This window comes from Vanessa tameamea, chromosome 28, assembly GCF_037043105.1.
Source record: "Vanessa tameamea isolate UH-Manoa-2023 chromosome 28, ilVanTame1 primary haplotype, whole genome shotgun sequence".
Classification (NCBI taxonomy): domain Eukaryota; kingdom Metazoa; phylum Arthropoda; class Insecta; order Lepidoptera; family Nymphalidae; genus Vanessa; species Vanessa tameamea.
Genome location: NC_087336.1, coordinates 5,739,899 through 5,754,210, shown reverse-complemented (window position 1 = coordinate 5,754,210; position 14,312 = coordinate 5,739,899). Strand labels below are relative to the sequence as shown.

Genomic DNA, 14,312 nt, shown 5'->3' with positions numbered 1-14,312 from the left:
CCATAGACAAAGGCGTTGTAATAAATATTAACCATTCCTTACATCACCTATGCGCCAGCAACCTTGGGAACTAAGATGTAATGTCCCTTGTGCCTGTAATTACACTGGCTCACTCACCCTTCTAACCGGAACACAACAATACAGAATACTGTTATTTGGCGGTAGAATATCTGATGAGTGGGTGGTACCTACCCAGACGGGCTTGCACAAAGCCCTACCACCAAGTAAGTAAGTTTTGGGGTTGATTTGTTAAACAATATCGTATTCTTCCTTGAAATTTCTGAATCCAGAGCGCTTTTAAAATGTGACATCGCATGTTAAAAACAAATCTCTAAAGTATTTTTTCAAGATTCAAATTTTTTAACCATAGTTTATTAACACTCAAGTTTTGATTTCAAATTTTAAGTTAAAAAGACTCTGAATTATCAGATAGGTGATAAAATACTCAATAAATCTTGCAAAGAAAACGCCTTAATGTTACTAATACTAGTTAACAAGCTTACAGAAATAACTCTAATCGGATCTTAGGAACATCTACCACCGGTTTGGAATCAAACACTTTAGACCTGAGATGAACCGACGAAAGAGACTTTTTTAATGTCATACTTTACAATTATTGCATTCATACTAGAAAAAAATATATAGTTTCATTATTTGAAACATCCCTAAGACATTATCCAGTGGAAATAACTAAAATACACTAGGTGAGCCGAGTCAACACCAGTCAATAAGCTATTTTTTTACCGCGAAGGCGACAGAGCTGAGTCTACTTACTAATTTGTTTATATGTTGGCCCCATTGGCTATTAAAGTGGGAAGGATTAGAACTACTAGTGCTTCCCCCTATAAAAGATCATTGGTTTTGAGACATCTCGCATTAGGATTAGTGAATTGATTACATTTTGTCTTATTACTGTTTAACAGTAAGTTATCAATACCAAACCTATGTACTGTTTCAAAGTGATTACTGTTCACATCGTCATATATAGAGACGTCTTTTTAAGTTAAAAATTTAAAAAAAGTATCAGTAAACAATATACTCGATTATATTTAATAATATTCTCATCTTTATTACTTAAAATACACGGCATGTTGTTTATACAAACGATGAAGAGAAATGGACCAAGAATAGATCGTTGAGGGACCCCTCCTGTAACTGGAGCGATGGGATATCTCTTTCTATTTACAACTCTCTGAATCCGATTGCTTAGGTGTCAAAACAAAGATTAAGTGAAGTGACTCTAATGCTGTAATAAGGTCAACACCAGCGTCGGTTATGGGTCGAATTTGCGAATCTCCATACTTGGGTTTATGGTTCGTGTGGGTAGTTCTCTTTCATCGGTAGTATTTGGATTGAAGTGAGTAAGCCTGTCGTTACAAGGGACATATCTTAGTTTCCAAGGTTGGTGGCACATTGGCGATGTTAGGAATGGTTAATATTCCTAACAGCGTAATTTTTTTGGGCGGTAGTTACCATCATCCCGTATGCCTACCTATACTATAAATATATATATGTATCGATAAATTAATGATAACGTTCAAAACCCAAATAAGCACGGACGGCCTTTGATACAAAAACCACTACCGACTCGTCCCATTGTATCAATAAGTAAATTATATTGATAGAGCGAGGGTATAATAGTGTAATGATGACAGAGACAGCATGACAGAGAATTATGTAGATGTGAGCGAGAGGGAGAAAAAGGAGACACGATGGCGGCACGACGTATTGAAGTGTAACGTACATTTCTGTAAATTCGAAGCAAACAACATAAATTGTGGATATTTTGTGGTTTCTTTCAACCCTACATCCCACAGATATAAACACAATTTATACCACATAGTACTCAGTAATAATGTAGCTTTCTACCAGTGTATATTACCTCCTACATACAAACAAACAAATCTTACCTCTTTATAATGTTAATATGAATGACAAGGCGACATATAAATCGGCATAATAAACATGCTATCTCTCAACAGAATGGCCCACTTTTTTTTTCTTTTTCGCTGGAAAAACGCGTTACGCGCTTCCCCCACGTGATGGAAAGTGGGGGGGTGTGGAACTCCCCGGAGCCCTGGACGCCGAGTGCGCCCAGGTGCGCCGGATTTACCCACTAAAAAACCAGCGGTACCCTCTCCGTCTTTCGGCGGGCGCCACGGGATTGCTTGCGGATGCTACCGTGACGTCCTGACGGTCTGCCCGCCTATACGGGCCTCCAACACCTAGAGGGGGTTCTCGGGGTAACAGAATGGCCCCCTGATTCGACTAATGCAAGTTGTGTAGTTCTGGGAACAACTGTGTTATAGTGTAAACAGCTGTCACGCTTGCATTTATCCACCAAAGTGAATCAATTTATTTGAACCGTGTAATATTGCCATAAATCCAAGATCGTGATAATAATCATTTTATAATTACATCCAAACACGTGCTTGTGTAAAGATGTTAATTTATTGAATTTGATTTGACTTAACATTTGAAACGAAATTTCTGAAATCCATTATTTTATGATACGGGTAGGTGGACTGATAAATCGGCCACCTAATGGTAAGTGGTAACACTGACGTTAAAAATACTAACCATTACTTACCAATGCGCGACCAACCTTGAAAACTAAGATGTTATGTCCCTTGTACCTATAATTAGACTGGACCTTTTAAACCGGAACACATCAATACGACGTACTGGTTTTGCCGGTAGAATGTTAGTTGATTATCTATAGTTACACTGGCTCACTAACCCTCCGAACCGGAACTCAATACAGCTGCTGTTTAACAGCAGAATATCTGAACAGTGGGTGGTACCTACCCAGGCTGGCTTTTCTTTTTTATTTAAATTCAACTAACTTAATCTATACAGAAGCATTACACGTTTTAATTACAAATTTATTTTATAATAAAAAAATAAAAAACATTAGACCTAAGAACCAGTGAAAGAATTTTATTAAGCGTTACGGTAATTTTGGAAGATTATATTGTAAAGTTTACTTGAATAAATTTATTTGATTTGAATTGGAAAATGGAAATGTTTGATATAGAGTAAGCAATGCTCGGAGTATATTTAAATAATAATCAGGTATTATTAAGAGAAGAACACGAATTAATAATTAGCTTGACATAGCTTTTAAAATTAGGAGACTGAAGTGGCAATGAGCTGGTCACGTTTGTCGATGAATCGATGGCCGTTAGAACACACGAGTTTAACAAATTTATGAAATACTCATATTTATTTATGATAATTTGAACTGAACTTAGTTAAAACTGAATTTCAGCTTCAGTATCGACTTCCCTTAGAAGTGCAAAATGATACCAATTGCAGGTAAATTTTGGGAAAACTTGTTCATAATTCCGATTTTTTTAAAAGCAAAGCAAAATGAGCCAATCCTGTCAATCCAGCACGTTTACTCTTGCAATTTTTTCTTAAAAGTAACGTGGCTAAGACCTCCGTTCGAGGAGACGATCTGGAGATTTCTGCCTCACTGCTATAATGCGGATGTATGTCTTTTCATCCTTTATATCTATATCTGTTATGTACAGTTGGTTTGGTCTAATGCCGCTCATTGTCTTGGATTCAAACCAAAATACCACTAGATTTTTCTGTCAAAATTACCAACAGTCCGGTCTCTGGAAGTTGATAGTGAGTGCACTCCCATTCCTTAGATCGTCCTCTTTCCGGTCTCGTCGGATTTTCCATCATCATGCAGAATAATAAAAGAAGAATAAAGAGTGCCGTGTGTTCGCGCACACACATGAGCGCTATAATATATCATTGTGTATTCTCCCTTGAAAAGTAACCACCCTCGCTGAAATACTCTAATCGTATTGAAATTGAACGAGCAAAGCCAAAATAAATCCATTGTTTTAAAAATATCGTACATATGTAAAAACAAGTCGGACATTGATAGACGCACACCTGTTAACAAAAAAGTTCGTAGCTGAATTTTCAGAACGCAATAAGGGCGAAATTCCTCTGTATCGAATAATTTGTTTATCAGTAATTAGAATCGATTTGTCCGGTTATTATAATATATGCCAATTAGTCTTTCGAATCGTACAATAGTCAGTGAGCTCGCTTGAGGCTGTTATGGGTACGTTTTTATAACTACTGTTATTATTAAAACATTTTATATTATTAAAATAACGTAATATCCCAAAAAAATAAAGGCAAAATATCTCTGAACTAATGACGTCATCAAAACTATGAATATGGCGGATGAATTTTACGAACATTTAATATTACCTTGATATTCGTATAAGTGGATCGATGATTTAAGAATTTGACATCAAAATTAATCGATTCCTATTCTAGTCTATATGATATTTAAATTAAACAAATTAGAAAAGATGAAATATACAAACTATATATCTCTTAATAATGGAAAGAAAAGAGATAGCAATATATATGTTATTTATATCAAAATCCTAAAATTTCTGAATAAATGAATGCATTTTGTAGTTTTTAGAAGGTATTTTGACAAATTAAATCTGCAGTAAATTCCTGCTTCCATTTCCTTTCAAGTTTAAATTTCCAAAACGCCATTCTTAACTAGATTACGCTATAAAATGAATCTATGTTCCAAAGTCAGTCCTCTAGACTCAGTAGTTTTGCCTGTGCTGATAGTCAGCCAGGATAAACGATTTTATACGTAAAGATAATCCTTTTATACATACAAATATTGTAACTGTATTTATTACTTGTAATGATTATACGTACTAATGGGTGCTTAGAAAATAAATATCTCTTAGTTTATTTTTATTAGTAATAGTTCTAAAAATGCTATTAATTTTAAGCAAATTTCTTGTATGTAATATATTCTTAGTAATTATATCATTATTATTATTACAACATTAAAACAGTCAGATTGTTTTAGCTCTGATAAGATGTCCAAAAAATATACTATAAGACCAAACAAACAAATCCTTAATTTTTGTTAGAAGATTCATTGAAATGTTACTCAATAATAAGGCATTGTGCAAACCCGACTAAGTAGTTGCTTACTCATTGCTTATTCCATCAAACGGCGATACTTCACCGAGACTTAGTGATCTTGTATTCTATTTTGAATGTTAAGTTAGCTAGTGTGATTTCGGACCGAAAAGAAAATCTTACGTTCCGTATTTGGGGGCGCATTCATGTAAGGAATAGTTAATGTTTCTGAATGATAATTTATTTAAAATCATTAGAACGTCCGATTATGACGCTAAATGTCAAATATGACGGCTAAGTATAATGATTGCATCATCTTTACTTAGACGATGTTCTTATCATCGATTTCAGTCACATTGTCCTGTCTTAGAAGAGCATCCAATTTTTCAGGAGATATTATTGTTTACCAGTGTTCACTCATAACACGAACGAAAAGAATTCAGGCGCAGAAGCATGGTTTTCCTTCCTTTCCGAGGCATTAGAATGTAAACAGTGCGTACTTCGAAACTCCGGTTTACTACTGATAATTTAACCGGAGACAGTTCAAGTGCAGCTATAAGGAATCTTGGACATAGCTTTCGAGGGATAGAAGTGTTAACATATTATAATTATATCTTTATTTATTAATTCCAGAGCACATACAAATCCTGCTCCTATTATGTATAACAACGGTTTTGGGTAACCCGTGCATGAACTGGACGTTGAACTCCTTGCCATACCCAAGCGATTGCCAGAGCTACATAGTATGTTGGCTATCAAAACCTTATGTGCGGTCATGTCCGAACAACTTGTACTATGACGTGAGATCAGATGTAAGTTATGCGAATATTTATCTTGTAAGACTTATAACAGATGGTCCAGTGGGTCATATGCTTTTGTGTTTATAATTCATACTCGCTGAAGGAAAACATCGCGCGAATCTGCCTCATGTGTATCCAACCCGTCTTGGAGCAGCATGGTGGAACATAGCTCATAAAGAGACAAGGATTTAAGTGCAGCAGTAGAATATTAACAGGTTGTTATTTCTTGTCTTCATTTCTCGAACTCCCAAAAGGTATATGATGTATTTGGAGCTATAGAATTAGGTTGAGAGAACCATCTGGAAGCTCAGCTCAGAACACGATCTTAGAATGGCAAAAAATCTTTTGCGATGTAGAATATAAAAACCTATATTTATACTATAAGAGCAAACTCTGTACTCCTTTTTAAGTATATTACGCTCACAGAGAAGTGTCAGATTAAGCATAGCGTTTCTTGATTTGGCATAAAATTAATAAAAAATTGAAAATTTATGTATAATACGTCTTATAAATACATTATATTAAATACGAGATACCCGTCTCAGCTTCATACGGATACAATAAGTCAAAATCCTCGCCTTTTCTCTATTATAAAATACGAATCTTGAATCACTCAATTTATTAAGGATTAAATACGTTACGTTGCTTAAAAAGATCTAAGTGCATACAATTCTAAAGGACTGATAATTTAAAAAAAAATGACAATAATTTTTTTACATAAGTTATTATTTATACGATTTCAGACTTGCCAGCCTGTCGTAGCAACTATGTGTTGTAATATATCACTCTCATTTGTAACTCAAAAGCCGACCTTACCTCCAGTCCCAGATGAAATCAGCACATATAAAAAGAGGCCTGAACTTCCATTCACAAGAGGTATTTTACCACCTCTTACATCAAGTACGACCCCTTTCGACGTAACCGACAAGACTACAATAACTTACCAAACTTCAGAACCACCAGGTCCTACTGGAAAAGATACTTCACAAGAAACAACTACAACTAAATCTTCTGTAACTATATCCACTACTCCCAGCACAACAGTATATTTTCCGTCATCTACTCTTACGAATACAGCCTCAACAAATCATGAAACACAGTCACTATTTACAATAACAATACCGTCTGACGTGACCCGAAAACAGACAGATGTTCCCATTTCAACTACGTATGAACGTTCAACTTCACAAAAAGAAACCACTGAATTATTATCATCGACAGAACCATCAACATGGAAACCAAAGCCAACAGAATTTGACTTAACGACATTAATAAATAAAGAAACAACTGTACAGCCTTCTATACCAACTGCCTCGCATGAAATCACAACAACAGAATCTTCAATGAGTACTGCAAGAGCTACAAGAGTGACAAGTTCTACAATTAAACTTAACGAAACGAGTACAGAAAATCTGACTAGTAAAGTACCTTTATCAAGTACGACTGAATCATCTATATTTTCATCTAATACTGATTTCTTATTAACATCGACTTCTCTAAGCGATATATCCACATCGATAAGTGATACAACAAATTATCCAAGCACAAAAGAAAGAGTAATAACTGAGCAGACAACTAAAATCAAGCCTACAACTAATTTAATAACTACTTCACCAACTGAGCATATAACAAGCAGTCACACTGCAACAGTTATATCAGAAACATCAACAGGAATAAATACTAGAGAGACGGAAATAGCTGTAGTAACAACGGAACAAACTTTACCAGTTAAAATAACAACCCCTGCAAATGAACTAAGTACAAAAACTGACTCAACTCCCTCTATTACCTTGCCATCTTTAAAGACAAGTACAGGTACTCATGCGACTGAGGAAATGATTACAAATAAGTTAACAACTGCATTTATAGCACCACCAACAGTCCCATCAATAATTGTAACTACACCATCAACGACAGAATTATATAGTACGAATACTGAATTAACTATAGAAACGGTAACAGAACCACACGTGACAAATACCACCACGCCCTCATCAAAATACACTACAGAGTATAATTTACCATCTACACCACATACCTTAGTGCCTACAACTTCTAAAAAACCAGACAATGAAATACAAATTACTACAAAAATAGATTCAACAGTACAAGTAACATCGACGGAAAAAAGTGTAACAAGTACAGAAAGTTCCTCGACTGGAATTTCAACTAATGCAATAACAGAACTATCAAGTACTGGCACAACGCAAGAAAGCAGTTCATCGAAACCTTCGACCTCAGCAAACACTGATATTGATATTTTAACAACTATAAGACCTGTAATAAAGACTACGGAACAACTTATAACTGAATCTACTGCCATGCCAAAAACCATAGTAACTGAAGATATAGATATATCTGGCACAACCGCAGAACCTCATGAAACACCTATAATTTTTTCAACCACACTTCCTCCCGTAACGCCAGCTGTAACGCCCGAGCTACTGACGACAAGCACGGGATATAATTTACCATCAAAATCTGTAACAGATACATCTGTAACTGATACCTTTGAATATCCAACAACAGCAAGCGTTGACAATGATATTTTAACAACTATAAGACCTATAATAAAGACTACGGAACAACTTATAACTGAATCTACTGACATGCCAAAAACCATAGTAACTGAAGATATGGATATATCTGGCACAACCTCAGAACCTCATGAAACACCTATAATATTTTCAACGGCACTTCCTCCGTTAACGACAGCTGTAACGCGCGAGCTACTGACGACAAGCACGGGATATAATTTACCATCAAAATCTGTAACAGATACATCTGTAACTGATACCTTTGAATATCCAACAACAGCAAGCGTTGACAATGATATTTTAACAACTATAAGACCTATAATAAAGACTACGGAACAACTTATAACTGAATCTACTGACATGCCAAAAACCATAGTAACTGAAGATATGGATATATCTGGCACAACCTCAGAACCTCATGAAACACCTATAATATTTTCAACTGCACTTCCTCCGTTAACGACAGCTGTAACGCCCAAGCTACTAACGACAAGCACGGGACATAATTTACCATCAAAATCTGTAACAGATACATCTGTAACTGATACCTTTGAATATCCAACAACAGCAAGCGTTGACAATGATATTTTAACAACTATAAGACCTATAATAAAGACTACGGAACAACTTATAACTGAATCTACTGACATGCCAAAAACCATAGTAACTGAAGATATAGATATATCTGGCACAACCTCAGAACCTCATGAAACACCTATAATATTTTCAACGGCACTTCCTCCGTTAACGACAGCTGTAACGCCCAAGCTACTAACGACAAGCACGGGACATAATTTACCATCAAAATCTGTAACAGATACATCTGTAACTGATACCTTTGAATATCCAACAACAGCAAGCGTTGACAATGATATTTTAACAACTATAAGACCTATAATAAAGACTACGGAACAACTTATAACTGAATCTACTGACATGCCAAAAACCATAGTAACTGAAGATATAGATATATCTGGCACAACCGCAGAACCTCATGAAACACCTATAATTTTTTCAACTGCACTTCCTCCGTTAACGACAGCTGTAACGCCCGAGCTACTAACGACAAGCACGGGACATAATTTACCATCAAAATCTGTAACAGATACATCTGTAACTGATACCTTTGAATATCCAACAACAGCAAGTGTTGATAATTATATTTCTACTATAAGGCCTATTATAAAGACAACCGAGTTACTTATCACTGAGTCTACTAAAGCGCCTCAAACCACATTAACTAAAGGCATCGATATATCTAGCACTACATTAGAACCACATGAAACAACGCCCAAATCAGCTGTAACATATGAGCCACCTATAACAAGCTCAGAACATTTGACCAATGCCCCAATAATTACTAATCAAACTTTGCCATATTTGAGTACAAAACCATCTACAGCTTCGGAATCCGTATCTTCAACTTCAAATGAAATTGATACAACTACACTATCTATTAAATCAACGTTACCTTCAGTATCAACCAAAGTCACGCCAGATTTGGCAATTACCACACCAGAATCATTTTCCACACCAACCATGCTGACAACGAGAGAAAAACAATCAACAGTAACTGAGCTCGTAACGTTTACGTCAAATGCTGATGATTTTTCATCACAAACATCAACTATTACTAGTAGTCCTATAATTACAAAGTTAACGGAAGCAATAACTGATAATAAATTAACATCAACTATACATCCCTTGCCTCCTTTAACTTCTACTGAATCTATCTCAACTATGACACCAGGTTTGTCTACCACACATAAGGGAATGATAACAATGACGACAGAAACAGATCAATCTACAGAATATGTGTCAACTAAAGTGACATCTGAACCAACAGAACAGACTACAGTATTCTTACATTCATCCACATTATTGACAACTCCAACCCATGCTACAATTACATTAACGAACTTAACGACAACTCAAAATTCACTAAGTACAGCTACAGAATCAAGTGCAACCATTAGTCCAAGGGTGACATCTTTGCCTGTGTCACCAGGATCCACACAACATACAGCAACTGAAACACAACCTATTCCAAGTATTACTGCTACAAGTGCATCAATATCTGACATAACAAGTACTATTATGAAAGCAACTGAACAAATCATAACGACGTCATCAGGCGCAACTCGTGAAGATACTTCACCTTCAGCCTTAACTACTGGAAAAGGAATAACTGCGACAACTTCTAATGCATATCCTATGACAGACAGCATATCTACGAGTGAAATGGAACCAATTGTGACAAAATGGTCAACAAAAGATTTTTCATTAACAACACGGCTTACACCACCGTCCATAACTTCTGTGCAGCCGGATTTGACAACTAAGCGAGAAAAGTTTATAACAACACCATCGACAATGAAAACAGAACCTGCCAAAACAACGACGAATCCATACACGGAAAAAGTATCAACTTACACAACGCCTGTGTCAACTTTTGTTACCGAGCTAACCGAAATATCATCTAGTACAATATTGCCGCAAACTGAAATAAACAAAAGCACGACACCGTCTATTTCAACAACAATAATTACTGAATCAACATCAAGTGAAGAAACACCAAAGATATCGACGTATACGATCATTGACACTACGGCACCAATCGAAAAAATGGAAACTACTACAAACTCGTATACACTACATACATCTACGATGAAAGGTGAATCGAGTACATCAAGTTCCTCGGCTGAATCTTCAACTATAGCGATAACGGAAAAATCTAGTACAAATACGACACAAGAAACCAGTACATCTGAATCTCCTACAACAGCTAGCCTTAATATTGACATTTCAACAGCAAAAAGCCCTGAAACAAAAACAACACAGCTACTTACGAGTGAATCTATTACAATCACCGAAGATACATCTAACCCAACATCAGAACCCCATGAACCAACAATAAGTATTTCAACCTCACTGCCTACGTCATCATCAGCTATAACATATGAGCCACTTATAACTAGTACGGAACATTCGACTAATTTACCAATAATTACTAAACAAACTTTACCATCTTTGTATACAAGACTATCTACAACATCGGAAACTGTAACATCAACGCCAAGTGAGTTTGATACAACTACACTATCTATTAAATCTACTTTACCTTCAGTATCAACCAAAGTCACGCCAGATTTGGCAATTACCACACCAGAATCATTTTCCACACCAACCATGCTGACAACGAGAGAAAAACAATCAACAGTAACAGAGCCTGTAACGTTTACTTCAAATACTGATAATTTTTCATCACCAACAACACCATTTACTACTAGTCCTATAATAACAATACTAACAGAAACAACACAGCGTGATAATGAATTACCCTCAACATTGCGGCCCCTGCTGCCTATTACTTCTACTAAATCTACTTCAGAAAGTACACCGGGCTTGTCTACCATAAGTAAGGAAGCAATAACAATGACGCCAGAATCTACAGCATATGTGTCAACTGATGCGGCATTTGGACCAACAGAACAGACAACAGTATTACATTCATCCACATTATTAACAACTCCGACCGATTCTACAATTACATCAATGGACTCAACAACAACCCAAAATTCACTAAGTACAGCTTCAGAATCAAGTGCATCTATTAACATAGACTTAACAACATATTTGCCTGATACACCCACACAGCAAACTACAACTGAAACACAACCTAAAACTATTATGACGACCACTACATCGATTGCAACTAGTACACCGGTGGCTTCATCAACTGGATCTGAAATAACTGTGACAAGTACGACTAAAATCGAACCGACCGCTAATGAAATGACGACAAAAGAAACAACAACAGAATTCGCAATGACATTACCTAGTTCCACTACAACGATTTCTGAGCCTACTGTAACAACTGTAATTTCTAACCCTACTCTTCCTCCTAACAACAAAAAGTATACAATTCCATCTATCGAAACCTCAACTGAAATTGAAATGACTACTACGGAAACAACAACAGACCAATATACAGCACCAACAACATCATCGAAAATGCGTTCCTTACCTCCGATACCACCAACTGAATCTCCTTGCGAATATTATGAAAAAAGTCATTCAGCAGCACTTAAGCCTCATCCACTACCTTTGTGTAGACAAAGCGATGACTACCAGTACCCGGACCTTCACGACTGTAGTTTCTACTACAAGTGTTTCGAAGGATCCATGACTAAAGTCAAATGCCGTAATAACTATGAATTTAGTCCTCGAGCGCTTGTGAGTATTTTACATATTTATAATTAGGGGTATATATACATGTATTTTTGAGCCGAGATGGCCCAGGGGTTAGAACGCGTGCATCTTAACCGATGATTTCGGGTTCAAACCCAGGCAAGCACCACTGAATTTTCATGTGCTTAATTTGTGTTTATAATTCATCTCGTGCTCGGCGGTGAAGGAAAACATCGTGAGGAAACCTGCATGTGTCTAATTTCAACGAAATTCTGCCACATGTGTATTCCACCAACCCGCATTGGAGCAGCGTGGTGGAATATGCTCCATTCCTTCTCCTCAACGGGAGAGGAGGCCTTAGCCCAGCAGTGGGAAATTTACAGGCTGATTATGTTATGTTATTATATGTATTTAACCAATTTTTATTGATGGTTTAAGTTAACAGATGAACATATAGGCCACCTGATGACAATTGGTCACCAATGCCCACAGACACAATACTGTTGTTTGACGATAGAATATCTGATGAGTTAGTGGTACTTACCCAGGTGGGCTTGCACAAAGCCCTAACACCAAGTTTTAACATTTTAAGCTTAAAACTTTTTAAATGGGTTCCAAAATAAAAAAACAGATTTCCCAATATTTTTTGTGACACTATTTTGTGTGAAAAGGGATACTTTACTAGACACGCAAAATTAATCATATTGTATTACGAGTCCAAACGTGTTCGAACTTCATCAATATTGAAGTAATTTATTAATTTCAGAGATGCATGCCCGCGCCAGAAGCGAGATGCCATAAGAACCTAACCTTGAATCAGCAGCAAGTGTATTTAGATTATTTCGTACTATTCAACAACGCACAGAAAAGTTACGCAACAAAATGAACCAAATAAAGTGGAACGAAATTTAAAAAACACCAAAAAATAAATTTTGTGAACCCTCAAGAGCCAGGTTTGAAATAATATTTGGAATATAAAACTTATATTTATGTTTTTTTTTATAATTTAAAATGTGATGATATTATAAAGCGGGCTGTTCGAATTTCTTGTAACGGCAATAGTTTGATGTTTAACATGATATAACTGTTATTATAACAATTAACAAACGATATTTTTATAATTATATTGTATTAAAAAATAATAAAAGAGAATGAAATGTGATTTTTTTTCAATGTTATCGTGATATTTGGTTGAAGGTAAGAAACTAATCCCACCAAAAACTTTTTCGTGTAAAATGTTGCCAGGATGAGACCGTATAAATCGCACTGTCAAAAAGTTATCAGATCTCATGTAGAGCCAAGCTTAGTTCTTGTAGAGTTACTACACGACCTATCTTTACAAACTGTACAACTCAGACAAACTATGTGGCTTGGCCATTTCGGTACATCCAAATGGGCGTGAGGTGAAATATTTATCCATTTTTCATTACTTTTCTGTTATACGATAGATCTTGTAGAAACAAAACGGTGAAGGTTTGCAAACGACGTAATCATCACCAACGAACACGAGATGAATTATAAACACAAATTTTTGACGTGGCAATTCAGTGGCTTGGCCCGGCCAACAATATCAGATAATATTCACGTGTACCATTGTTCCATCTCCGCTTTTAAAAGTTAGTTATTATACTTGTAGTTAGTTATGATAGATAAAACAAAAAAAAAACATATCCGTCATTAGTATTGTAAATAAACGAAACAGATAAAAATTATGGATGGAATATTTACATTTGTAAATATTCCATTGTGGTATTTGAAATTCGTAACCTTTGCCGTAACGTTGATTTTTTTTCTGTTTTTTTTTTATATAACTAAGCAAGTTACGCGTCGTATATAGCGAATGACAAGTATATAGCTA

The 14,312-nt window shown here is 35.8% G+C and overlaps 1 protein-coding gene across 1 annotated transcript; it reads left to right on the top strand.

The window, feature by feature from the left end:
- Positions 1 to 3,948: 3,948 nt before the first annotated feature.
- On the top strand, positions 3,949 to 13,427 carry LOC113391900 (mucin-2-like). Its single transcript, XM_064219581.1, has 4 exons — positions 3,949 to 4,087; positions 5,560 to 5,738; positions 6,470 to 12,499; positions 13,221 to 13,427. The coding sequence occupies exons 1-4, from the start codon at positions 4,084 to 4,086 to the stop codon at positions 13,338 to 13,340; spliced, it is 6,333 nt and encodes a 2,110-aa protein (XP_064075651.1). The 5' UTR covers positions 3,949 to 4,083; the 3' UTR covers positions 13,341 to 13,427.
- Positions 13,428 to 14,312: the final 885 nt, after the last annotated feature.

What these genes read in the sequence shown, in the direction of transcription:
- LOC113391900 (XM_064219581.1), top strand. An exon ending in ACTATGACGTGAGATCAGAT is followed by an intron (nt 5,739 to 6,469) that starts GTAAGTTATGCG and finishes ATACGATTTCAG; the next exon opens with ACTTGCCAGCCTGTCGTAGC. An exon ending in AATTTAGTCCTCGAGCGCTT is followed by an intron (nt 12,500 to 13,220) that starts GTGAGTATTTTA and finishes TATTAATTTCAG; the next exon opens with AGATGCATGCCCGCGCCAGA.